The 25,759-nt window shown below is 39.2% G+C and overlaps 1 protein-coding gene across 1 annotated transcript; it reads left to right on the plus strand.

Moving 5' to 3' along the window:
• The first annotated feature begins 4,184 nt into the window (after nucleotides 1-4,184).
• On the plus strand, nucleotides 4,185-11,520 carry LOC133782321 (uncharacterized). The gene is made up of 7 exons (XM_062221579.1): nucleotides 4,185-4,331; nucleotides 7,280-7,336; nucleotides 8,243-8,338; nucleotides 8,449-8,559; nucleotides 8,689-8,867; nucleotides 8,980-10,028; nucleotides 10,784-11,520. The coding sequence occupies exons 3-6, from the start codon at nucleotides 8,267-8,269 to the stop codon at nucleotides 9,245-9,247; spliced, it is 630 nt and encodes a 209-aa protein (XP_062077563.1). The 5' UTR covers nucleotides 4,185-4,331; nucleotides 7,280-7,336; nucleotides 8,243-8,266; the 3' UTR covers nucleotides 9,248-10,028; nucleotides 10,784-11,520.
• Nucleotides 11,521-25,759: the final 14,239 nt, after the last annotated feature.

The raw sequence follows: 25,759 nt of genomic DNA on the forward strand, positions 1-25,759 counted from the left end.
ACGGACCGTCACCAACCACGATGCTCCACAAAGAAGCCTAAAAGCCCCCACTGTGGCCCCAGGTGATGTCATATGCCACGAGCAGGGGCTTGGGGGGCAAATGTACGTCCTAAATATCCACGGGCTATTAGCGAGCTGAGAAAGGGCATAGTTATATCGGCCACGTACCCGGAGCTGCTGTTACAAGGTCCTACCTCTTTAGCTCGAGGTAACTAAAGGCTTAATGAGATAGGAGTTGGGTTAGAAGTATGGACACCACGAACTGAGATTACATCAAGCTCGAGACACGAGCTTGAGTTGGCACCTCTGACCTTTTATAAAGTCAACCACGCAATGTAAATGTGCATATATCAGACATCACATGTCTGATCCATCCCTGAATTCTCAGACAAGCAGCATAAACGTGCGTGTTCAGGCACCCACGGCTGGGTTGGGCCGTGCGGCCCATTATCCCCCTTACCTATTGATTAGACCACACTTCAATGTCAGGTTTTAGGAATTAATCATGAATGTCACAGAAGTGACATGATGGGTAAGAAGGTCACGGGATGACCTCCCTTGCCAACACCCAGGTGCCCTCTCCCTACAAATATGGAGACCCTGGGGGTTGCAAAGGGTTGGATTCTAATTTGTAAAGAAATACCCTGTAAAGAAGATCAGAGAGATATCAATAATATTGGCTGGTGGACTAGAAGGATTTTAACTTTTGAACCACCTAAAAAAGTATTCGTGTTATCATTTTACTAAGAGATCATTCATCTATTACGGTTCATTATTTAGCACTAATCCCTCTCCTTATTCTATTAATTATCTGTTGTCAAAGAACCGCGTCAACAATTTCCTATCCCTGAGATTTGAATTTTGAGTTTCAAATAATTTGTTTATTTAATTATAAATATTTAATTATTATTTATAATTGTGATTTAAATTAAATAATTAAATAGGTTATTGTTGATCAATTTTATTTTAATAAAATAGACATTAATTAATTAAGTTAATTTTCTTTATAAAACTGAAAGAGCGATTAAAAATTGACTGTCAGACTCTCTCTCTAAAAATAGAAAGTGATAGTTTTTCCTAAACCTAAAAAAACTATTCAATATATCTTCTCTAAATCAAACCTCTCTAGATCTCATGTGTTGAGGACATCTCGAGAGTTCTAAATCAACATTTTGAATCCTACATGCCCACACACGTCATTGTGTGTTTGAGGATTGGTTTGGAAGATCAAGGTGTGAGCTTTTAGAATTTGGATTGAAAGATCGTTTATTCAATACAAAAAAATTCGAGGACACTTGATAGACTACAAGATGTAATCTCTAATCTATTTGTATGTTATTTAATATATCTATATATGTACGATCCTGGCTGGTATTATTAATTTTTTTAAAAGACCCATTCTACTGCATAATTCAGATTTAAACTTTTAATACAAACAATTGGTACCAGAGCAGTCTACATATATATATGTTAGGTACATTTTAGTATGATTTTAGAGTGTATTTTAGGGTGTGTTTTTAATCTTTAAGGTGGTTTGGTGTAGTATTGTGCTTGTGTTGGTGTGTATTTTCATGACTTAGTAATTAATCAAGGGATAGAGTGGATGTGGTATGAAGTGTGCCAAATGGAGGATGATTTTAGTGGTTTTTGAATACATTTTGATGATTGGTTGTTCTTGGATGCCTAGAGAGACCATAACAGTGAAAATGGAGTGCAAAATGTGACTTAAAAATACTGGACAGTAGGGCTACGACAATTGTAAGTAGAGTTGCGACGCATGCAAAGTAAGAGAGGTTGCTTTATCCTGGAAACGGAAGGGCCGCGACACTTGAATTAGAGTCGCGACCCTTGAAAGTGGGACCGTAGTGCTTGAGAAGTCCGAGGCTAAAGAAATCTGGGCAACTGGAGGCAGGCCACGACGCTTGAGTCCGTACATCGTACATAAATCATATTTTTATGGGGGCAAGATGGTCTTTTTGTAGGGGCTCACTAGGGTTATTATAAAAGCATTATTATTAGCGATTCAAATTATGGCTGGTCATTGGAGAACAAGATGAACTTGGAGATCAAGAATGAGGAATTCATCAAGAGTTCTTCTTCTTTTCTTATTTAATTTCTTTTTCTATTTTATTTTATGAATCAATGGATGTTATGATTCTAGTTATGAACTAATTTTATTTTCTAGGGTTTTAATGTAGTATCATGATACTTTATTATTAGTTAATGTAATTTCTATGATTTCTTTTTCTTCATTGTGATCTATTCAATTTGTGCTTAATGAATGTGAGTAATTTGACGTTGTTATTTGCATTACTTATGCACTTAATTCAAAATCTGAGAGGTGAGAGTTAAATATGCTATAGTTGAATAGACATAGATTTCAATATAGGACGAGAGTACCTATATGATTTGTGTAGCTTTTAGGATTTCTATTCTTAATGCTTGCCTTATGTTGGAATTTATCCCCGAGATGTAGAAGATTCACATATAGGTTGAGAGATTTATATATCCTAATAAGAATATAGATTGTATTAGTAAATCCGCTATCATAATAAGAGAAATAATAGTGAAATTGTATTGATGAAGTAATAAAGTGGATAGATGATGAAATTAAATACCCTATGTTTTCATCCAATGAATTTATTTTGCTTTTATTTGTTTCTGTCATTTGTTATTCGTTAGTTTTATCAATTCTTGTTTTTGTTCTTGATTAACCTTGAATTCAAGATTTATTAGCCAAATAGAACTAGGAAATTAATTATTGCTAGTTAATAAACAATCTCCATGGGATGATACTTTACTTAACTCTATTATTACTTGTCTATGATTGTGTATACTTGCACATTGAAATTATCACAATAATATATTATATGCTATGTGAGTTTTTTGCATTTGTTATATGTATGCTGATATATATATATATTTATCGAATGGATGAATATGTTTTTTGAATGTATGGTTGAATGATGGATCGTTAATTATATTGTACTATTAGGTTAGTGTGACACAGTTTTTCGCCAATAGTAAATTAAGAAAATAACAATGTTGATTAGTGCTTGATAATAAACCGAAATAAGAAATGAACTCTCAAAGAAATATCTTTTTACGTGGTTCAGTGGTTAAAATCCACCTCATCCACGAGTCTATATTATTACTATTTTTCTCTCTCTGTTTTGGCAGAGTTTCAGTACTACAGAATAATCGTCCCTTTTCTTGTCCAATATGCCCAGTATTTATGGAGAAATTCCATGGACAGGTTTGGGTAGCCACGTGAGACAATCACGGATTTACGTATTTATTACATTTAATACAAAATATTCCCATTTATACTAGGATTTGATCTGATCACGAAATAAATGGTCTCCTAATATCTGGGACATTAAATATTATAGGCTGGCCATAAATGATCGCATAAAAGTACCCGAGTCTTTGGGGATTCGTGGGTATGCAATATATTTGAGTTACCACGAGCTGAATATATCTCCGATCTTGTACTATGGAGGCCGTATGAATATCATGAGCTCGCGCTTCGCAACCTATGCATCCCTAGCTTGCATAATCACTGTGAAAACTGGGCTGTCACTACACCAAACACCACTTTCCACAACACATCATTATAATACTATTTAAAAAGTATTATAATTAAGATACGGGAAAGTGCCAAAGTAAAAAAAAAAAGTTGAAAGAAATGGCGGGCATCAAAATTTTTTAGCAGCAGTGTTATATATTTTTTTTATGTGAAAGGTTAAACATATTTTTTTCCAAAGGCTTTCCAACGCTATGTTATTTTCCTCACTAACTCTCTTTCTCTCTCTAAAACACTCTCTCCTTGGTTCCTCTCGATTGCTCTCATGAAGTACTCTCTCTATCACTCTCTCCTTTGTAAATTCCACTAAATTGTTTTCTCTTCCCAGTGAAACCCCCTCCTTCAAATTTTCTCCCCATTGGAAGCCCTCTCTACTGCTCTTTTCCTTGGGGATGCCCTCAACCGTGCTTTCTCTTGGAATGAAGCATATGCAAGAACAAAGGTAAGAGCACATGTGTAATCATAACTCTTCTATGCACCTTGTTTAAATTTAGATTTTTATGTAAAATTAAAATCTCAAGATATATCCGGCCCGGGTCCCTCCTCCTTCTTCTCCTTGTTCGTGTTTTGCAGATCAGAGAATAGCTTCCTCATATAGATCGAAGAGCACCTCCGCAGATCAAGCTCATTGCTCACCGCTGGTTTAGATCACCATTCAACCACACCTTTCTTCTTCTTCGGTTCAGATCTAGTGAAGCTTCAGTTGTTACCAGAGGGGTTTCTACGTTACCAGAGATATAGGGTGGTACATTTTCTCCCACTCAAATCTGGGCTCAGCTTCTGTATACGAGTCTCCCTGTAAGTATTTCTATATATATATAATTACAGGAATTAAATTGAATGCAGAATCATTGTACTAATCTTGGACACGCTTCGGGCACAGATCTTCAATTTGTACAAGATTGCATTTTGTTTGAGTGTGAATCATTTGTGATTGTGTACTTTTGTTTTATTGGGTAATTATTTGTTTTATGTTAGTTTTGAGTAATGTGGGTCTCTAGATCATGTATGTTTTCCAATTTTCGTTTTTCCTTTTTGAGGAAAGATCGTCTTTGAAAAAAAAAAGAAAAAAGTGGAGTAAGGAGATATTGAGATTTGGTTTGGCTTCATATACATAGATCTGTTAATTACATGTTTGGTTTGAGAAGGAATTGTATACTGCCTTAATGGATTCAATCTGAATTGCATTATTAAATTTGTTATTTTCCAATGCTCATATTGTATGTGTCGGAATGCCTGTTCTGGATTTTTCTTGAAAATGCAAGACTTTTTTTCCCTTCTTCTTCATCTTAATTTGTTTTCAATTGATTATAAATTTTGTGAATACATTTTGACATATCATATCATTTCAATCAATTTTGACATATCATATCAGTTTGGGGTGCAAGCATTCTATTGGATTAGCATATAAATGTTAGGGTTTATTTTATATTGTTGATTTTATCCTAGGTGCTGATAAATTTTATCAATATATAGATGTTTTGGATTATGATATAGTTAATATTATTGGATAATTTGTTATCAGTTGTATTTCTCATGTATTATTAGTTGTTTTCAGAGTTTTTCACAAGTGTTGGTGTTTTATTTTCCTAATTTGATATTCTCAAAAGGTGCCTGGTATATTTAAAAAATTCTTTGTTATGAGATTTAGTTTTGGTTGTGTACATATAAATATAATTAACTGATCATAATTGGTAACCATCCGTAGTCGTGGTGGAGTGATAAGAAGAAAAGGATTTACTATGACTATATTATATATCGAGAGATTGAAACAATACATTAATTAATACAATGTGTAACTTTCAGATTTTTATCATATAGTATTAGCAACTCAGTAATAGATAAAGAGATAGGATAGAATATCCCTATGCTGCATTTCAACCTTTTTATTCCCTTTCTTTCTTTAACCCCTTTCGTTGTCAGATGGGTTTGGGAGTGTGATGTGATCAAGACTTTGTAGATATTGTTTGTTTTTTCTGTTGGTTGTTAAAGATCAACTGAAAGAGAGAACCATGAATACTTGTGTTTCTTTCAAGCTTTCTTATTTCTTTTTTAAATTCTAAAATTTCAGAGGAAAAAAAAGTGTTAGTACTTTGTAGTAGTTCAAGTTTATAGTTTAAGCCTTTAATAAAAGAATAAGCTTCTTCTATTTATGATATCAATTATCCATTGGTTTGCTGTGGCTTAGTCCAAGTAATATATTCAAATGGAGAAAACTATCAACACAATTCATAACCTTTGTAACTTGTATGGTTTCAGTCAAATTTACAAAAAGAACATAAAAGAATTAGTGCTTTGTTCAATGTTCTTTGCCCATTCCAGCAGCATATTTGCAAGCCTGATAACGCCCCTACAAGTGCAGCACCACATATACAAAGTCAGACATGAAACAGATAAATAAAAAAAGTTGTTACTTTCTGAATAGTTACCTATGAAATGAACTCCATCAGATTTTATCAAACTAGATTACTTTTCATTTTTTACTTGTTCCCATTTGTTCTTTTGAAGTATAATGCTCTGTTTTCTCTGTTACTTGATAAATATTTTCTTCTGAGGCTAATTTTTTAAATAGATCTTTTTTTCTTTCCGGAAAGAAGTATAGTGCTCTGTTTTCTCTGTTTCGTACGTAACACAACCATGTCATACTCATGTATAAATATATATTATATATGTAACTTGGCACAAGTCTATCTTTTTTTAGTTGAGAATAATCAATTCAATGCATGCTCTCCTAAGCTCATTAAATAAAATAGAAATGTAAGGAAAAGAACAAGAATATTAAAAAGACATGTATCCACCAATGGAAGTATTCTACTGTTAAGTTGATTATATTTATTTATTAGTTCTTTGTATTCATTGGTTGTTGTCTTTGGGTTATATTTGGTTTCTTTTGTTAACCATTTGTTTAGTATCAATGTGTACATTTTCTCATTTTCTGTCTACTGTGACGATACAATATTTATTTGGGTTTCTAATATCTCTGAATGGCATAGAATTTCAAGAGCTTAGTTTATTAGTGCACACATTCTATTCTCTTAGCCTATTATTTTTAACAACGATGATGGATGTGCCTCCCTATTAATGTATGATGCATAATATATTTGAAAGTATTGGGGGATTTTACATCTTTCATAGAGTAAATGAGACTAAAAGATGACTGCATTTTAGAAACTTAAATGAGTTGTGCAATGATACCACTTTAATCCTTCCCTTAGATAGACCCTATGGAGTTTTGGATTTCTAGAATGGACCAAATAAGGACAATCTTATTCCTAAATTGGATTGTTGGATAAATTTATCTTTAGTTATACACCATCTCTTTAAATTCCACTTAGTGTGGAAACTGAGAAGCTCAAATTCCTAGTTCTGAATTTTTTTTTTTTTTTGTTTTATTGTTATTATTATTGTTGTGTCTGTGTTCATTGCCTTTTTAAGTATGTAGTTCCATGTTTTGAAGCATGCATACAAGAAGTAGTGTAAACATTCAGGTGATTTATAGGTTTAAGCTCATTCATTATTGAGAGGGTGTTTTTCTTTTAATAAATAAAAAAGGGTACGATGAGACCATTTGTTTTTGTTTCATTTTTTTTTGCGTCTTGAAGATTCAGTACTTTGTAATGGTGTCTATGTTGCTAAAGTTTAAGCATCATGTTTTCTAATATTCTATTTTTTTGTTAACTTTATAACTTGTAGATTGGCAATGATCTTTCTCAATTTGTGGGGCCTCTTATCTTGAATCAACTTCTACAGGTTGGTTGGTTCTCCTTTCTTTAAATCAGTACTTTGCAAGAGATGTGTCCTAAATGCTTCAGGTTTTTCATTTTATTTTTAGTGGGGCCTCTTATCTTTTGCCCAGGTTTGTTGAGATCATCTGGACTTTGGTAAGGAAATTATCTCCTAATCCTAATAGTACTGCTATAATGGCCATGGGTGTTAACATCTTGGCAAAGATGTTGAAATGGTAAGCTAATCCATATTGCATTTTTTTTCTACTTTTGGGTATAAACTTATATATGGCTCTTTCTTGCATGGAGTTTGGGGTGAATTTTAGTTAGTCATTTTAAAGTCAATGCCATACGTTTGCTGTTTTACCTATGCAGCTGTATGGAAAATTAAAACATAATGGTTCCTTGAGGTAAGGCCTTTAGTTTGATGGTTTTGATTTTGTATTCTTCTCTGAACTGGATGCGTGTGCCATCAAATTGTATGCTGACTTGAAAAGTAAAATAAAAAATTGTATAATTGTGTGGCATATTTTTAGTGTGTATCCATTTTGTTGGTATCAATCATGGCTTTTAATACGAATGAAACTCATAGTTTCATATCATAAGTAAACTTCATTGATTCAGTAAACTTACATTTGTTTCATCATGCTTGACTTCAATTGGTGTATCCCCATGCTAAAACGTTAAAGTCTATTCATGTAAAATGGATCTAATTATAGATTGACTATGGCATTAAGTGCAAGGTTTCCATCATTATTAATGAGAAATTGTGCTGAGCACACAGCCTGGGACAAACTTGTCTGTATCCTTTATATGCTTTGGACCCCTTTTATGGTTTAATGGTTGTATGTAGACTGGCTATTCCTATATTTTTGGCAATCTTTACTACAATTTACTAAGGAGTTTTAACTTATCCATGCAAGCCATACAGATTGGCGCCACTAAAGTACTGTCAATGCTGTTGATGACAACAGATTTCTTGGCACCATATTTTTCTGCAAGCAGCTTTGATCTAGATGATAAACAGGTTTAGCGTGTTCGAGTTAATGCATTTTCTTTCCTGATCATTAATTTTTTTATTTGAAAAACTGACCCATTGTTTCTCATTTAATATATTTTAATTAATACACCATCTAGGTTGCTGATCTGAAAGATTCTGTAAGCTTTATTTTACTAGAGCAATCTGAAGAAAATGAAGACTTATTAGTTGCTACCATCAATCTTTTCATTGCTGCTGCTCGTTATCAGGTGTGCTACTTTTTGACATTTGTATATGTTTTTTGGTGCCAATAAGTGAATCACTCTTAGGTAATTTTCTGTTGTTTCATTTTGGGATTTCGCATTAACTGTTTATATTGAACTTTGTGGTCTATACAGCCTGCTTTTTTTATTGCTGTATTTGCCACCAAAGAGTTTATGGGAGTCCAACCAGGTAATGCTGGTGATGGGAAGCTGCCAACAATTGAGGTTTCCTTTGGGCCAGTAGAGTCTAAAAGTTCAAGCCTTGTAGATGCAGTACTTTGTTATGTTGTAAATTCTGACAGTCATATCAATAAGTAAGTTCTCATAGAGACATCCTTAGCCTGGTTTATTCCTCAATTTTTTTTTTCCGGTTGCTCTTTAAACTAATTTGTTACATATTTTGATCTGTTAATTTCTTTATTCTAGGAAACCCTTTGTGCTTCTTAATGTACTCAACTTTTTAAAGGCATTGTGGCAAAGGGCGGCTCAATATATCAATATATTGGCTAGGTTGAAAAGCTCTAAGAAGTTTTGGAAGCAATTGTCAAAAATCATTTCACTAACTTCTCTGGATTCTTTTACTGATAGCCTGACTGAGATGGAAGCTCTAAATCTGGCATACAAATATCAATATCAATCTTCCATAATGGAAATAATGGCATATGACATGTTTTTGCAAAATAAATTATCATAGGTGGAGTCACTAGAAAAACCAGCACCCGAGTCAAAGGGAAGAGTGGAAAATTCACGAGGCACTGATAAACCAAAAGCTGCAAATCTATATGATCATAGAGATGTTTTATCAATGTGGTGTCAGGGCTCTGTTTTGGTCAATCTGATCATGTCACTTACTACTTATGAATATGATAACAAATCATTTTATCATGCAGATGTACGATTTTAATCTCTTTTGCTTTTTAGTTGATGGTATATTCTAAATATCTACATTGAAGACCTTTTGCGGTACTAAATGTGATAGAAACTAAAGTTCTTCCCAAAATTGAGAGAACAAAAGAATAAACGAATTGTATTGAAAAGAACCAAATCTTGTACAAAGTCTAGGTTAATTCGAGAAAACCTAGCAAAATCTCCCAGAGTAGAAATTCTAAACTTTAAACGGTAACCAAATTCTTCTATATATCCCTTCCAAGTATTCTCTTATACTATTTATAGACTAACAATAATACCTACTAGCCAACCAATAGAACTTAAGTAAATTTACAAGTCAACACACCAATCCTATATAGCTCTATTCAATATCTGATGCCTAACAAAATGTTTGCAGATCATATAGTTTTAGATGGCTTCTTTGATGTGATTACTGATTATTGGCATTTTAAGTTAATTTATATTGTAAATATATGTAGGTTTCTGCCAGTTTAGTCACGGTGCATTTGATTTAGAAATTAGCTACTGGTGATACTGGAAGTTTATCTGTATCAATACTTTAGAAGATGAGCACCATGTCTAAAAAGGTTTGCTGCTTCCCTTTTAAGATTGGTATAGTTAGTTTAGATAAATAGTTCAGGCATGCTGTCCTAAATTAATTATGAAGTATTAAGCTCTTTGAGGGCTCATTTTAACTAAAATCTTAACTGGAACTTGTTCACTTTCTTTCAGTTTTTCATAAATTTTAGGTAGCATAATATCTCTATTTTTTTTTAATTCCATTTGCATCTTAGAAGTCATCCTGCTTTCTCTGAATTGTTAGCCCAATATTCACAGAGTGGTTATAGGTAATCTGCCCTTGCTATTTTTGACTCAGTGTTCAAATTGTGTTTTATAATGAGTCGGTGATAAGTTTAGTGCATTCATTTACTAGGATTCTAATAGTTGCAATTATACAAGTAATTTTGTGAAAACTCCCTTACAAAGGTCTTGGATGTGGTTGGAGCAGTGCCACTTGGCCCAAGTTAGGTCAGCACTATAAGAGAGAATGAGTGGACCCAGATCTACTTTATGTATGGTATGGTATTCATCTATTTTACCAGAAGACATGTAGTCTTTCTTCTCCCTGCAATTTTTTTAACATGTAATTCATATATTTTATTTCCAGTGAAAGATGTTTTCATACCTTGTCTTGCTTCTAACCCCTGTATATTTCTCTAAGCATTGTCACTGTCTTGCAATTCGTTGAGTCTAGCTTGCATATACATGTTTGTTATTTTTGTGCATTTGATTTGCTTTTATATATAAGATGCTTATATGCTTAATCATTTCCTTGTATCAGTGAAGGGAAGGAACTAAATAATTTGATACTAAGTGATCTTTATTATCATCTAGAAGGAGAGCTTGAAGGTTGTAAAATAAGCACTGGACCATTTAAAGAACTTTCTGAATACCTAGTTGATTCAAAAGTTATGCACAATTACCAACATAAGTATGACAATGACTTTCTTGTAACTTGCAAAGATGTGTACCTGTTTGATCCTTAGCGTGTATGGGCAGATTTGGGATCTGATCTTTGGAACTATCTAAAGTGGAAAACATCTAAAGAGATCACAAAAAGAATGCTATCTCATATGATGGAGGCAAACTCTATGGTGTTGCTTAGAAATTCAAAGCTTGCTGCATTGAAATCCTTAATTACTGTCTTAACTATCTACGAGAAAGATGCGAGTTATCAGACTCTGATTGCCTTTTGTTGCATGCCTAAAGTGAAGTTTAGGGTCTGCAGCTGCTTTTCTTTAGTTGCATTTTGAAAGTTAAAAATTTAGGTTATCTGGTGTGAAAATAATACGTGTAGTCTATTCATAATCTGCCAGAGTTTGTAGTAACTGAAAGTCTTTTCATATTTCTTTGCATTGGGTTGAGGATTCTACAGTAATTTTTATACATTTGTAAACACTACACAGTACTATATCAGCGTAATTGACTGTGAATATGTATCACTGTTTTGTAATTACTTGTTAGTGCCCAAATAACTTAAGGTCTAGAGTTTAGTACCTGTTTGAGCTCCATATTCTATTACACCTCTCCTTTAAATTAGTGTTATATAAATGAATATATAATGAGAATTTAATCTTATCTAAATATTAAAATAATACGAAAAATGTGTTATAATATCTATTACAATAACATTTTTTATAAGTAAAGAATTTTGTTATGCAAACTTCATTATATAACACAAAAAATGTGTTATACTAAAGTCTAGTATAACACAAATTTATATGTATTGAAATGTGTTATGTAATCGACTATAAATAATATAATTAAACACTTATCTATTTATTAAAATAACACAGAAAGTGTGTTATTGTTGACAGTATAATAACACATCTGTATAACAATGATAAAGTGTTATGTAAAGTACCTTGACCTACGATAACATAGTCGGTCTTAACACGTCAAAAAGTGTTATGGTATGTTTTGATAACACATTTTTGGTCTTATTAAAAGCATTTTTTCTTGTAGTGTGTCCACGTGGATAATAAATGGATTCCTTGATTATTTCTTCCACATATTAATTTGCCAGCTGTACCTGAGCTGAGTGAAGGACTCGTGCTGAAATCAGGGTACAACATTTGCCCCCCAAGTCCTTGCTCGTGGTTCATGACGTCACCTTTTGACCTACACAGTAGGAACTTTTAGACTTCTGTTGCATTAAACCATGCCTGAACATAACGACCTAATTCGTAGATGACCTAGGAGGACTTTTGGACTCGAGTACTGGACATGTGGTACATCACAATTGGTGTCTGTTTGGGTTATGAGGCTTACAATAATTGTCTTGTCACCTTTTTGCTGCCGTTTTGTCTTTTGAAAAATCGCCCTTGGATTTTGTACTGACCGAATCGGATGGCCCAAATTAATTTATCCCGTTTACGTATAAATAGGGTAGGAAATTTCCAGGGTTCACCACCTTTCATTCAAAATCTTTCTACATCTTCTCTCTTATGCATTTCCAAACCCTTCTTCCTTCTCAGAAAAACCCAAAAACTATTTGTTGCAAAAACCCTCAGAAACCCAGTTACTCAGGAGTCTTCCAGGAACTCTCTCGTTCAAAGTCTACTTCTTTTATCGAAGAACACATTGTATGTCCTTTTGGTTTTGAAGAAACTTTTCTTTTTGCTGGTCTTTTTTTTTTATCATGCTCATCCATACTTCACCGTAGTCCTTATTAGGTTGCTCTCCAAATATTTTTGGCACATAGCCTTCTTCTTAGTTTTACTGAGTAGGTCTTAAAATATCTCTAGAACTATGATATTCATAAAACTGGGTAATTTCCAGGTATATCTGACTAATTTATGGCGAATTTAGAAAATACCCATTTAGGATATAGAAGATGAAAAGTTTTTAGGGTCCAAACCAGGTTGCTTAGAGGTCACACTTCTTGGGTGGTTCTGCACTAAACCGCCTCCCAAGGAGAGTAGTGGCCTGTTTTTCTGATGCACGGATCCCTAAATATCAGGGGTCTTTTAAGAAACTAAGGCGCGTAGTGTGACGTGCTGCGTCATGACACACCTCCAGAGGGCCATTTTGTATATATGAGCATGCCTTGGTGCTAGATCATTAGTCAAGTTTTTCATCAAGTAACCTCATGGGTAGGGGATGACACTTTTGTAATTATGCATATGTCTCCCAGAAAAAATCATATATGTTCCTGGGAAGACTTCATTTCCTTAGAAAACTCCTTAGGATGAGGTGACCTAGTGACTTAAGGAAGCACCATGGCCACCAGCAGATAGGGGCTTAAGCTGTGTACTCCCTTGCCCTATCAAGGCCTTATATGAATAAAACGATGTTTTGCCATGTCCCTTTATTTATGCTTTCTTTACGGTCTATGTGTGTCTTGTTTGTTACCTTCGTAGGGCCATTGCGTGCCACTTGACTATGTTGTATGCTCTGGTTGTTGTGTGGGATGTTGTCTTTAGATAGCTTGCCTCGTTCTTGCTCCCGCTTCATATTTGCCCTTACTTGTGTGAGACTTGTAACATGGCTAACCATTGAGTTTGCTTGCCACAAGTGTGAATTCTAGGCTGACTTGCTAGCTAAGAGTGTTAACAAGTGTCGCACGTTCCGTCAATTCGAGTATCGAAGTTGGCAGCCCGTGACAGTTGGTATCAGAGCTAAGTTTGAGAAAGCTTGGTGACCCTGCATGATGGTGAGCAACACTCAAAGGATTGAAGCGCTAGAGAGGCGCGTTAGAGAGCTAGACGTCCTGGACGAAAGAGTCAGGGATCTTAGCTTTGTAAGGCTACAACCGGAGACGACTAACGCACAAAACCGTGTGGCTGTGTTGGAGCGAGATACGACCAATCTACTAGCCCGCATAACTGCAATCGAGTAGAGGGAGAACCTTTCAAGCACATCCAATAGTCTTCAGAGGGAGGAATGTATTGAGGCAGTGGAGCGAGCGGTGAAGGACCTACAAGAAGCATTAAATGACCTCGTAGATAATTGTAGGGGGTTAGTCGAGGCATTGAAAGATGAGATGTTGGAGATGAACACAAAGCTGAACCTCACCATGAGGGCGGTTGGGAATCAGCCTGCAACTGGACCCATTGGCATGGAATATGGGAGAGTAAAAGTCCCAGAGCCAAGGCCCTACGGTGGGGCTAGAGACGCGAAAGACTTAGAGAACTTCCTCTTTGATATGGAGCATTACTTCAGAGCCGTGAAAGCTGAATCAGAAGATGGAAAGGTCGCCATGGCAACGATGTACTTATCTGTAGATGCCAAAGTGTGGTGGAGGATGAAGTACGATGACATTTAGAATGGCAGATGCACCATAGCAACATGGGAAGACCTAAAGAGAGAATTGAAGATGCAGTTTCTCCCTAAAATTTTTGCCTACATAGCTCGACGCCAGTTGAGAGAGCTGAAGCACACTGGAACAATCCGAGAATACATGAAGAAATTCTCTGAGCTGATGCTGGATATCAAAGACATGTTCGAAGTGGACAAACTCTTTGCGTTCTTAGAAGGTTTGAAGCCTTGGGCAAAGCAAGAGCTCGAGAGATAGTGAGTGGCTGACCTAGCCACTGCTCAAGCTACTGCCGAACGACTGACTGATTACTCATCAGGGAACATTCAATCGAAGAAGACCAATCCATCGACTAGTGGAAGTAATGTTGGGAGTAAAAAGTTTGGGAAGTCTTGGCAGAGCAAGAGTGGGGGAGGAGAGAAAAAGAGTGTGGAGTCTAACTCTCCTAACAAAGGTAGTAACCCCTCGTTCAAGAAGCCTCTTACATGTTGGATCTGTACCAGACCTCATAAGTCGACATTGTGTCCTCACAAATCCAAGATGAGTTCCCTCCAGGCGTCATTTGCCCAAGGGGAACAAACCAACGAAGATGAGGAGGAGAAGTATACACACATGGGTGCCCTCCGGATGCTGAATGCTCTCAAGAGACACGGTGCAAAAGTGAAGAAGACCCTTGGAAAGGGACTAATGTATGTGGACGCCACTCTAAATGGTAAAATGGTCGGAAGTGTGATGATCGACACAAGTGCCACTCACAACTTCATTTCATAGATTGAAGCTAAATGTCTGGGACTGAAATGGGAGAAGGACCATGGCCTCATGAAAGTGGTTAACTCAGAAGCCTTGGCCACAACCGGCGTGGCTAAAAAGGTGAACATGAAGATCGGCTCGTGGGAGGGGAAGACTGACGTGGTGGTCGTGCGAATGGACGACTTTGATGTGATATTGGGTATGGACTTCCTTATGGAAAAGGGAGCCATTCCCATCCTAGCTACGGGTAGCTTACTCATAATGGGGGAGACACCTGTAGTGGTGCCTGCTAAAGTAGAGTAGCCCCCAGAAAACAAGTTGCTGTCAGCCTTACAATTGAAGAAGGGCGTGAGAAGACAAGAGCCCACGTATATTATCCTACCCACAGTATACGAGGATACGGTGGATGAAGTCATTCCACCAGAAATTCTAATGGTCTTGAAAAAGTATGGGGATGTTATGCCGGATCAACTCCCCAGAGCCTTACCACCTAGAAGAGGGATTGATCACCAGATTAAGCTAGTGCTAGGAGCCAAACCACCTGCTAAGGCGGCCTATAGGATGGCAACCCCTGAACTAGCAGAATTGAGGAAGCAGTTGAAGGAATTACTAGAGGCAGGCTTCATCAGACCATCGAAGGCACCATTTGGTGCGCTCGTGCTATTTCAGAAGAAGCACGATGAGAGCTTGAGACTATGTATTGATTATCGGGCTCTCAATAAGGTGACAGTGCGTAATACGTACCCCATCCCCTTGATCGCCGACTTATTCGACCAGTTGAGTGGAGCGAAATTATTTACGAAACTGGACTTGAGATCAGGCTATTATCAAGTGCGGATAGCAGAAGGGGATGAGTCGAAGACAACGTGTGTGACTCATTATAGAGCATTCGAGTTTCGAGTCATGCCGTTTGGGTTGAGAAATGCACCAGACACATTCTGTACGTTGATGAACCAAGTTTTCCAAGAATACCTAGACAAGTTCGTGGTAGTCTACTTGGATGACATTGTGGTCTATAGCTCCACAATAGAAGAACATCAACGACACTTATCTCAAGTGTTTTAGAAATTGAGAGAGAACCAACTCTATGTGAAGCGAGAAAAGTGCTCATTCGCACAAGAGAGAATCAAGTTCGTAGGCCGCATAGTAGAACGTGGTCGGATCCGCATGGATCTAGAGAAGGTGCGAGCCATTCAAGAATGGAAGGCCCCCACCAATTTGAAGGAATTACGCTCTTTCCTTGGTTTACCCAACTATTGTCGAAGATTTGTGGAGGGCTATTCAAGAAGGGCGGCACCCTTGACCGAGTTGTTGAAGAAGGGTGTAACTTGGACGTGGACCGATAGGTGTGTCGAAGCATTTAAGAGTCTGAAGGAAGGCATGATGCGAGATCCTGTCCTCGCCTTACCAGATGTCGGTAGGTCCTTCGAAGTGTAGACAGATGCATCTAATTACACTTTGGGAGGGATACTTGTACAAGAGGGCTACCCTGTAGCTTATGAAAGCCGCAAACTTATGGAGGTAGAGAGGCGGTACACTGCACAAGAGAAGGAGCTTCTCCCAGTAATTCATTGTCTACGAGTGTGGAAGCACTACTTGTTGGGGTCGAAGTTTGTGGTGAAAAAAGATAATGCTGCGGTGAGTCATTTCCTCACGCAACCAAAGCTTACCCCTAAATAAGCACGATGGCAGGAGTTCATAGCAGAATTCAACTTTCATTTCGAACACAAGGCGGGCCGTCTAAACCAGGCAGCTGATGCCCTGAGTCGCAAAGCTGAGTTAGCGACTCTAAAATTGCTAGCAAATATTCAGCTAGCATGGTGACCACTCCAATCTGAGAGTGCATTAAGGAGAACCTGGTGAAAGACCCGATGGTGAAGACCATCATGAACTTGCAAAAGAGGGGAAGACTCGCCAATTTTGGGTAGAAGACGATCTTTTGTGGGCCAAGGGTGGCAGCTTATATGTTCCAAAGATGGGAGATTTGCGGAGGACACTAATGAGTGAGTGTCACGACACCTTGTGGGCAAGTGATCCAGGGTGGCAGAGAACTCATGCCTTATTGAAGCAGGGGTACTACTGGCCACAAATGCGCGATGATATCATGGAGTATACTAAGAACTGTCTCACCTGCCAGCAAGAAAAAGTGGAGAGACACAAGACGCCAGGGTTGTTGGAACCTTTGTTATATCCAAGCCAACCATGGGAGAGTGTGTCACTTGAATTCATTACTAGTTTACCGAAGACAGGAGACTTGAGTGCGAACTTAGTGATCATCGACTGATTTTCAAAATATTCCTCGGCAGAAGAGACATCGAGACTTTTCTTCAAGTATATAGTTAAGTATTGGGGAGTACCCCAAAATATAGTTAGTGACTGTGATGGAAGATTCACAGGGACCTTTTGGTCCGAGTTATTCAACCTTTTGGGGTCACAACTAAATATTTCCTTGAGCTACCATCCTCAGACAGACAAACAGACTGAAAGATTCAATGGGATGCTGGAAGAGTACTTGCGGCATTTCGTCAGTGCCAACCAAATGAATTGGCCGCAACTACTAGACGTAGCTCAATTTTGTTTCAACTCTTAGAAGAGTTCTTCGTCAAACAAGAGCACTTTTGAAGTTGTTAACGGTCAACAACCGCTGTTACCCCACACGGTGGATGAGTATCGAGGAAGAAATCCGAGAGCCTTTAATTTCACGAAAGACTGGAAGAAAACCACCGAGATTGCCCGAGCCTATCTGGAGAAGGCATCAAAGAGAATGAAGAAGTGGGCAGATCAGAAGAGACGACCGCTGGAATTCAAAGCAGGAGACTTAGTGATGATCAAGCTGAGGCCCGAACAACTGAGATTTCGAGGGAATAAGGACATTAGACTCGTCCGCAAATACGAGGGTCCTATTCCAGTCATCTCGAAAGTGGGCTTGACCTTCTACAAAGTTAGCTTACCATAATGGATGAAGATACACCCGGTCTTGCACGTCAACAACCTCAACCCGTATCATGAAGATCCAGAAGATCCAGCGCGCAGCCAGTCTACCAGAGAAGGAGTCACCGTCAAGCCACGAAGCAGCAGACAACCTGAAGAAATCCTAGCAGAGAGGACCGTGGTCGTGGACAGGAAGAAGAAGAAATAGTTTCTGGTGAAGTGGAAAGGGCTCGGAGATGAAGAAATTTTCTGGGAAAGGGCGGAGGACTTGCACAAGCATACGCAGAAGATTGAAGATCAGCAAGGGGCAGGTACGTTGAGGACGCCGAAGGTTTATGTGGGGGAGAGTGTGACGTGTTGTGTCATGACATACCTTCAGGGGGCCATTTTGTATATATGAGCATGCCTTGGTGCTTAATCATTAGTCAAGTCTTGCACCAAGTAACCTCATGGGTAGGGGATGGCACTTTTGTAATTATGCATATGTCTCCCAGACAAAAATCATATATGTTCCTGGGAAGACTTCATTTCCTTAGAAAGCTCCTTATGGGGAGGTGACCTGGTGACGTGAGGAAGCACCATGGCCACCAGCAGATAGGGGCTTAAGTTGTGTACTCCCTTGCCTTATCAAGGCCTTATATGAATAAAACAATGTTTTGCCATGTCCCTTTATGTATGCTTTCTTTACGGTCTATGTGTTGCTTGTTTGTTACCTTCGTTGGGCCATTGCATGCCACTTGACTATGTTGTATGCTCTAGTTGTTGTGTGGGATGTTGTCTCTAGATAGCTTGCCTTGTGCTTGCTCCCGCTTCATATTTGCCCTTACTTGTGTGAGACTTGTAACGTGACTAACCATTGAGTTTGCTTGCCGCAAGTGTGAATTCTAGGCTGACTTGCTAGCTAAGAGCGCTAACAAGTGCCGCACATTCTGTCAATTCGAGTATCGAAGTTGGTGGCCCATGACATGTAGCGTAGGATAGCGCGTTGCATCACACGATGCGGCTGAGGCTGATTCAGCTCGTGTATCAAACATAAAACATTCCCCGTCCATACTTATGCGTCGTAACCTTTAAATCCTCCTAGGTCATTTACAAATTAGATTGTTATGTTCGTTAGGTGTTTTGATGGCTCCCAAGATGAACGCACCCAAGAAGAACGCTCCCAGCTTGTCCTATCAACAAACAAAGGGAAATAGATCGCCTTATAATCTCCCATTCCTCACTTCAGCCTAGTTGTTGTTGACCCCAACGCTCTCTTCGAAGCGGAGACAATCGCTTACAAGATTATGGCCCAAGGAAGGGTTAACCAAATCATGTTGAGCCATAACATCGAGCTCGGGACCGGAGTCCTTATTGCCCAACCTGCATTCGAAGGGGAACAGAGCTGCTTCCCTCTCCAAGACGACTTCACGGCTTATTGTGATGAACATTTGAAGGAGGGGGCCTTCCTTCCCCTGGACCAATACTTTGCCTACTTCCTAAATTATGTGAAGTTCGCACCTTTTCAGCTCCCCTCAAATTCTTACAGGCTTTTGGCGGGGCTGAAATACTTATTTTTGAAGCACGAGTGGGAGGTCCCCACTCCGGCTGATATACTGTATTTTTTCTACCTCAAAGCCAACCCGGAACAAAAGGGTCGAGGTGACGAGTTCTATTACCTCACCAAATTCCCAATCTCTGCTCTGGTCATCGAGCTCCCAAGCCATCTCAACGACTACAAGGACTAGTTCTTGATGTCGAATGTGTTCCGAAACTATGAGCACCGATACTCCAACCGTCCTCATAAGTTCTTTATCTTCTGACCCCAGCTCGTAAAATTTTGTTCTTTCTGAGATATTTCCCTTGCACATGTATTAACCGTTTATTTCTTGTGCAGCCATATTCGCGAGGACGGTGAAATCTATGACCCTTGGGGGTCAGTACGAGAAATTATCTGGGCTGCCCCCCAGTGAGAAGGATTACAGCCAGATCGTGAATGACGCCACGATGCTGACGTTGGCCTTAAGAAGGACCCGGGCTACCCTCCTAGTAATCCACAAGCTCCCGCCTTCTCAAGAAGAGGACTCACCGGCCACCGAAGGTGAGGAGCAAGAAGAGGACAAGGTGCCTCTTGTGCGGAAGAGGTGGGTTCCCGAGGCTGTTCGAGAACTCGATTTAGAACGAGCTGCATTAAGGGCAGCAGTCGGCCCCTCCGGCCAAGGTAACCCATATCCTTATAGGGTATTAGATAGGGTTGTTGCCAATTTTAAGTTAGTTAGATTTAACCCAAATCAGCTAGTCCATCGTCACCCTCATGATCCAGACCGTAATATCACCCTGCTCTAGTGTGTAGACCACTTGGTGTTGCGTCATGAAATTTGCTACTCTAAGGGAACCATACTTGTAGATAATACCTTAAACTTTAGGTTTGCCATTTTTGAGGATTATGGGACCAATTGTAGGAGCTGGCCTTCTCTACTCCAGTGTGCCTTTGGCCCTGGATTTAGGCAGTATGTAGATGAGTCTAGCGCCGAGGTAGAACCAGAGCCTAAACCTCCTAGGATCCAAGAAATATTAGTCGTAGATTCTCCATCTCCTCTAATAGTCCCAAGGCTGGAGGTCATGCTTATAGACTCCTCCCCTAGCCCGGAGGGTAGGACCTTGATTTATTTTCTTTTTGTATGATTTTGACTTTGCTTATGACCTAATTCCCTTTTTGTTTTTTTTTTTCAGGCGACGCAATGGAACAACCTGGAACTCCTAACCTCTGCACTACTTTCTAGGCTGGGAAAGCCAGCTCGGGTCATATCATGAAGAGGCCCAGATTTACAAAGAAGGCTCCTCCGGAAGAGGGAAATGTCTCAAAATCCCCTGCTAAGGGGAAAGGCATGAGCTTGACAGCTCTGGTGTCTTCTATTAGCCAGAAGAGGGTTTCTCCTCCTCCACCTCCACCTCCACCTCGGTTCGCGCCATCTCAGGATCAGGTAATACAAGCTGATCCCCAAGCTCTTCTTGCCCCAGCTGCTACTGTCCGCATACCAGTTGATCCTCAGGATTTGGAGAAGATTCTCGAAGACTTTCGGGGAATCCTCTACGAGACGGCGAGCCACATGGTGGGGCATGCTTACAGAGCTAGCTCGAGGGAATTGAGAATGATCGAGAAGCGGAGCCCAGAGAACATCCTAGAGTAAGCCTTGGGGATGACCCTCACAGTAAGTTATCATTTCTTGGTGACATTTTTCTCTTTATTTTGTTAAAGGATACATCTAACTTGCCTTGTTATTTTGCAGTCTGCCCTGGCTCAACACCACAGCATAGCCTGGGCTAAGGCCAGAAACAATGAGCTCCAGACCGAGATCAATGTCGCCAAGACCGCTGCTCAAGAAGGCGAAGTTTGCCCTCGTCTTGTCTCAGGAAAGCGAGCAGGTTACAAAGATTGTCTTGGCTGCTCTCCAGACCCAAACTGCCCAACTCCAGGCCGAGGTTGACAAAACCAAGGCAAAGATACTCGAGGCTGAGGCTGCAATCAAAGAAGAAAAAGCGGCCTCACTGTCCTCCATGGAAGATATGTTGTACCATTGCTGGGCTTTTAACCAGGATGGCAACTTTTCTTCCATGGATCCTGCATTGTGGGAACCGTACTTGGAAAAATTCAAGGCTCAGATCTTGCTAGAACCGTAAGAAATGGGGATGCTCCTGTAGCATGCGAGCAGGAAGGCGAGGAGGTCACGTCCTCAGAGCATCCTGGAGGGGCTCAATGACAGTCTTTATTGTTTTTTTTTTATATTTACTTGTAGACAATTGCTCTTGGGCTTAGTTCGAGGTTTTTCTCCTCGGGACAAATTTAATTTCAATTTATACATCTAATTTCTAATCTATTTATCTTTCCTTGATTATCTCTCATGTTTACTTCCTAGACTTGTACATTCGAGATTTTAGGAATCAATTTTTAGACCGGGATAGATATTTTGAGTTCGGTTATTTCCAAACTTTGTGTTGATTTATATCATAGCTGTTAAGAATCAGGCCTTGGACCCGGTTATATCCGGGATTTTAAATATTTTAAACTTAGTTCATGTTAGGTTTGACAACTCGAGCTTTAAAAGCCCTTGATTTAAACAATTTTCCCAACTTTCAAAGTTTTGGACCTGGTTGTATCCAGGGTTTTAAGTGATGTAAACTTAGTTCGTGCTAGGTTTTTTGACATCTTGAGCTCTTAGAAATCCGTCGAATAATCAATTTTCCAAGCTTCTAAGTTTCTAACCTGGTTGTATCTAGGATAGTTTTGTACCTGGTTGTGTCCAGGATTTTAAATGATTTATACTCATCCAACGATCTTATTCTGATCGACCTCAGGTTATATGCCCCCTAAGTAACCAGAATGTAGAGACTTTCTTGGTTGCTTTTACGAACATTAACACATGAGCTAATACAACCTTATAAAGAAAAAGTTATTTAAAACCATTTCAACAAGAAAAATCATTTAATAATCCATGTGTTATTTGACTAAGTGGATTTTATATTTAAGCCTTACATGGATGACTGTATTATTGATAATACTTTTTTAAGTGCATGGCATTCCAGGTCCATGGGAATGTTTCTCCACTAAGCCGAGCTAACTTGAAAGTTCCCTCACGCAAAACTTCCACGATCTGATATGGTCCTTCTCAGTTCGGGCCTAAAACACCATCCTTGGGATTCTTGTTTGCCAAAAAGACCCTTCAGAGAACCAGGTCGCCCAATCCCAAAATACGTCTCTTGACCTTAGAATTAAAGTAACGAGTGACTTTCTATTGGTAATGTGCGAGCTATGACTATGAATCCTCTTATTTCTCATCAATCAGGTCAAGAGATGTGTTAAGTAGCTCATCATTCCATTCCTGGCTGAATGTCCTTAGTCTATGCGTGGCTATCATAGCTTCGATGGGAAGGACGACCATGCTTCCGAAGGTCAAGGAGAAAGGAGTGTGCCTGTGGAGGTCCTGTGGGAAGTTCGATATGCCTAAAGTACTTGCAGGAGTTGCTCAAGCCAGACTCCTTTGGCCTCATCTAACCTTTTCTTAAGGCTCGCCTTTAGGGTCTTATTCACAACCTCGACTTATCCATTGGCTTGTGGATATGCTACCGAGGAAAAACTCTTAATAACGCCGTACTTTTCACAAAAGTTAGTGAAAAGATCACTGTCGAATTGGGTCCCATTGTCCGACACGATCTTTTTAGGAATCCCAAACCGACATACAATATTCTTCACCACAAAGTCTAGGACTCTCTTTGAAGTGATGGTTGCCAAAGGCTCGGCCTCTACCTACTTCATGAAATAGTCGATTGCCACTACTGCGTAACAAACTCCTCCCTCTCCCATAGGTAAGGATCCTATTAAGTCAATTCCCCAGACCACAAATGGCCACGGGGATGAGATCATCGTTAGCTCGACTGGGCCAGCTCGGGCAATTGTGGCGAAGCACTGGCATTTGTCGCATTTCTGAACATGGGAGATGGAGTCTTTTGTTAAAGTGGGCCAAAAATACCCCTGCCTCAATATTTTTAATGCTAGGTTTTGCCCCTAGCATGATCTCCACAAAAACCTTCATGCACTTCTTGCAGAATGGTTTTAGCCTCCTCAGGCAGAACACACCGTAGGAGAGGCAATGAATGACCACGTCGGTATAATGTACCATCCACTATCACATACCTCAGAGCTTGATAGAGTATTTTTCTCACGTCCTTTCTTTCCTCAAGTAGCCTTCTTGTCGTAAGGTATTCCACTATGGGGATCATCTAAGTCGGCCTTGTGTCGATCATCTCAACCTCTACCATTTTTTTTGTTACGCTCAGACTCTCCAAAAACTCCACTGGCACTACATTCAAAGTCTCAACTTCCTTGGTGGTGGAAAGCCTTTCCAAAGTGTCAACATTAGAGTTGTGCTCACGAGGTATCTGTTCAACAGTACTGTACTCAATTTTGATAGATCCCCCTTCACCTTAGCCAGGTAAGCCACCATCTTGGTACCACAAGCTTGATACTCCCCCAACACCTGATTGACCACGAGCTAGGAATCGCTATAACACTGTACGACCTTCGCTTTGAGCTCCTTCGCCACTCTAAGTCCAGCTAGCAAGGCCTCATATTTGGCTTCGTTGTTAGATGCTTTGAATCCAAATCTCAGAGCTGAATGAAATTGATGCCCTCTGGAGAGATCAATATGATCCCAGCTCCGGATCCATTCTCGTTCGATGACCCATCTACGAATATTTTCCACAACTCCTGCACCGGTTCCTTCAAAAGCTCCTCTTGAAATCTGGTGCATTCAGCCACAAAATTAGTAAGGGATTGGCTTTTGATTGAGGTTATGGTACGTACAGTATCTCGAACTGGCTGAGTTCAACCGCCCATTTTAAAAGACGTCCCAACGTTTCAGGTTTTTGCAATACCTGCCTTAAAGGCTAGTCGGTCAGGACGTGGATTGAATGGGCTGGAAATATGGTTGGAGCATCATGGAAGCCAATATCAGGAAGAACACCATATTTTCTATCAGTGGATATCATGATTCAGCTCTGAGAAGTCTCTTGCTTATATAATACACCAGTTTTTGAGCACGGTCTTCTTCTCGAACTAACACGGCACTAACTGCATTTTCGGTCACAACCAAATAAAGGAACAGAGGTTCTCTAGACATAGGCTTAGACAATACTGGGGGCTCGACCAAGTGCATTTTTAGGTCGAGGAATGGCTGCTCGCACTCCTCAGTCCATTCAAATTTCTTTTTCCTCTGAGCAAGTTGTAGAACGGCAAGCACTTGTTAGTGGATTTTGAAATAAAATGGTTCAGGGCTGCCACTTTTCCAGTTACACTCTGAACTTCTTTATGCAAGCTAGGTGAAGGAATTTCCAACAATGATCTGATTTTATCTAGGATCGCCTTTATCCCCCTTGTATTGACTATGAATCCCAGAAATTTTCCCGATGCCACTCCGAAAGTACATTTCTGGGGATTCAGCCTCATATTATACCTCCTCAAGATCTCAAATCATTCATTTAGACCGGATACATGGTTATCGACAGTCTTGGATTTGACTAGCATATTTTTGACATACACTTCCATATTTTTCCTGATCTGACCAATAAACATTTTGTTGACTAAACGTTGGTAGGTAGCTTCGACATTCTTCCGCCCAAAGGGCATAACTTTATAACAATATACATTAGTTAGAGTCATAAAGCCAGTATGCTCTTGGTCCACAGGATTCATCACGATCTGGTTATATCTAGAAATACGCATCCATGAAGGACATGAGCTTGTGTCCTGCGATGGCATATACCAACTGATCAATCCTTGGTAGTGGAAAGCAATCTTTAGGACAAGCTTTGTTCAGGTCGGAGAAATCGATGCATGACCTCCACTTTTCATTTGTCTTTGGGACCAGAACAAGATTCTCAACCCAGATCAGGTATTTTGCTTCATGAATAAACCCACACTTTAATAGCCGAGTTACTTCTCTTCCAATGCTTCAGCTTGGACTGTTCCCAAACATCTCTGTTTTTGGGATTTTGCAGGCACAATTTTGTCCAAGTTTAGAGTGTGCATGATTGCACTCGGGCTTATTCCCACCATGTCTTCATGTGACCAGGCAAAAACATCTAGATTCCCTTGTAAAAATTTAACTAGCTCCTTTTTCCTTTCATCACCAAGATTTTTCCCAATCTTAATGACTCTTCAAGCATCTTTGGGATCTATGTTTATTTCCTTGAGCTCCTCAATACATTGGAGCTTTTATTTGTCCTTGCCCATTCGTGGGTCGATATCATCACTTGGAGCGACGTCACCATCCTTTGTTTCTT

This window comes from Humulus lupulus, chromosome 6, assembly GCF_963169125.1.
Source record: "Humulus lupulus chromosome 6, drHumLupu1.1, whole genome shotgun sequence".
Lineage (NCBI taxonomy): Eukaryota > Viridiplantae > Streptophyta > Magnoliopsida > Rosales > Cannabaceae > Humulus > Humulus lupulus.

Excerpts from the sequence above, each read along its gene's own strand:
- LOC133782321 (XM_062221579.1), top strand. The coding sequence starts at position 8,267 with ATGCTGTTGATGACAACAGATTTCTTGGCACCATATTTTTCTGCAAGC. Across the intron at positions 8,339-8,448 it reads TTGATCTAGATGATAAACAG|GTTGCTGATCTGAAAGATTC; the intron begins GTTTAGCGTGTT and ends TACACCATCTAG. Across the intron at positions 8,868-8,979 it reads TCTGACAGTCATATCAATAA|GAAACCCTTTGTGCTTCTTA; the intron begins GTAAGTTCTCAT and ends TCTTTATTCTAG.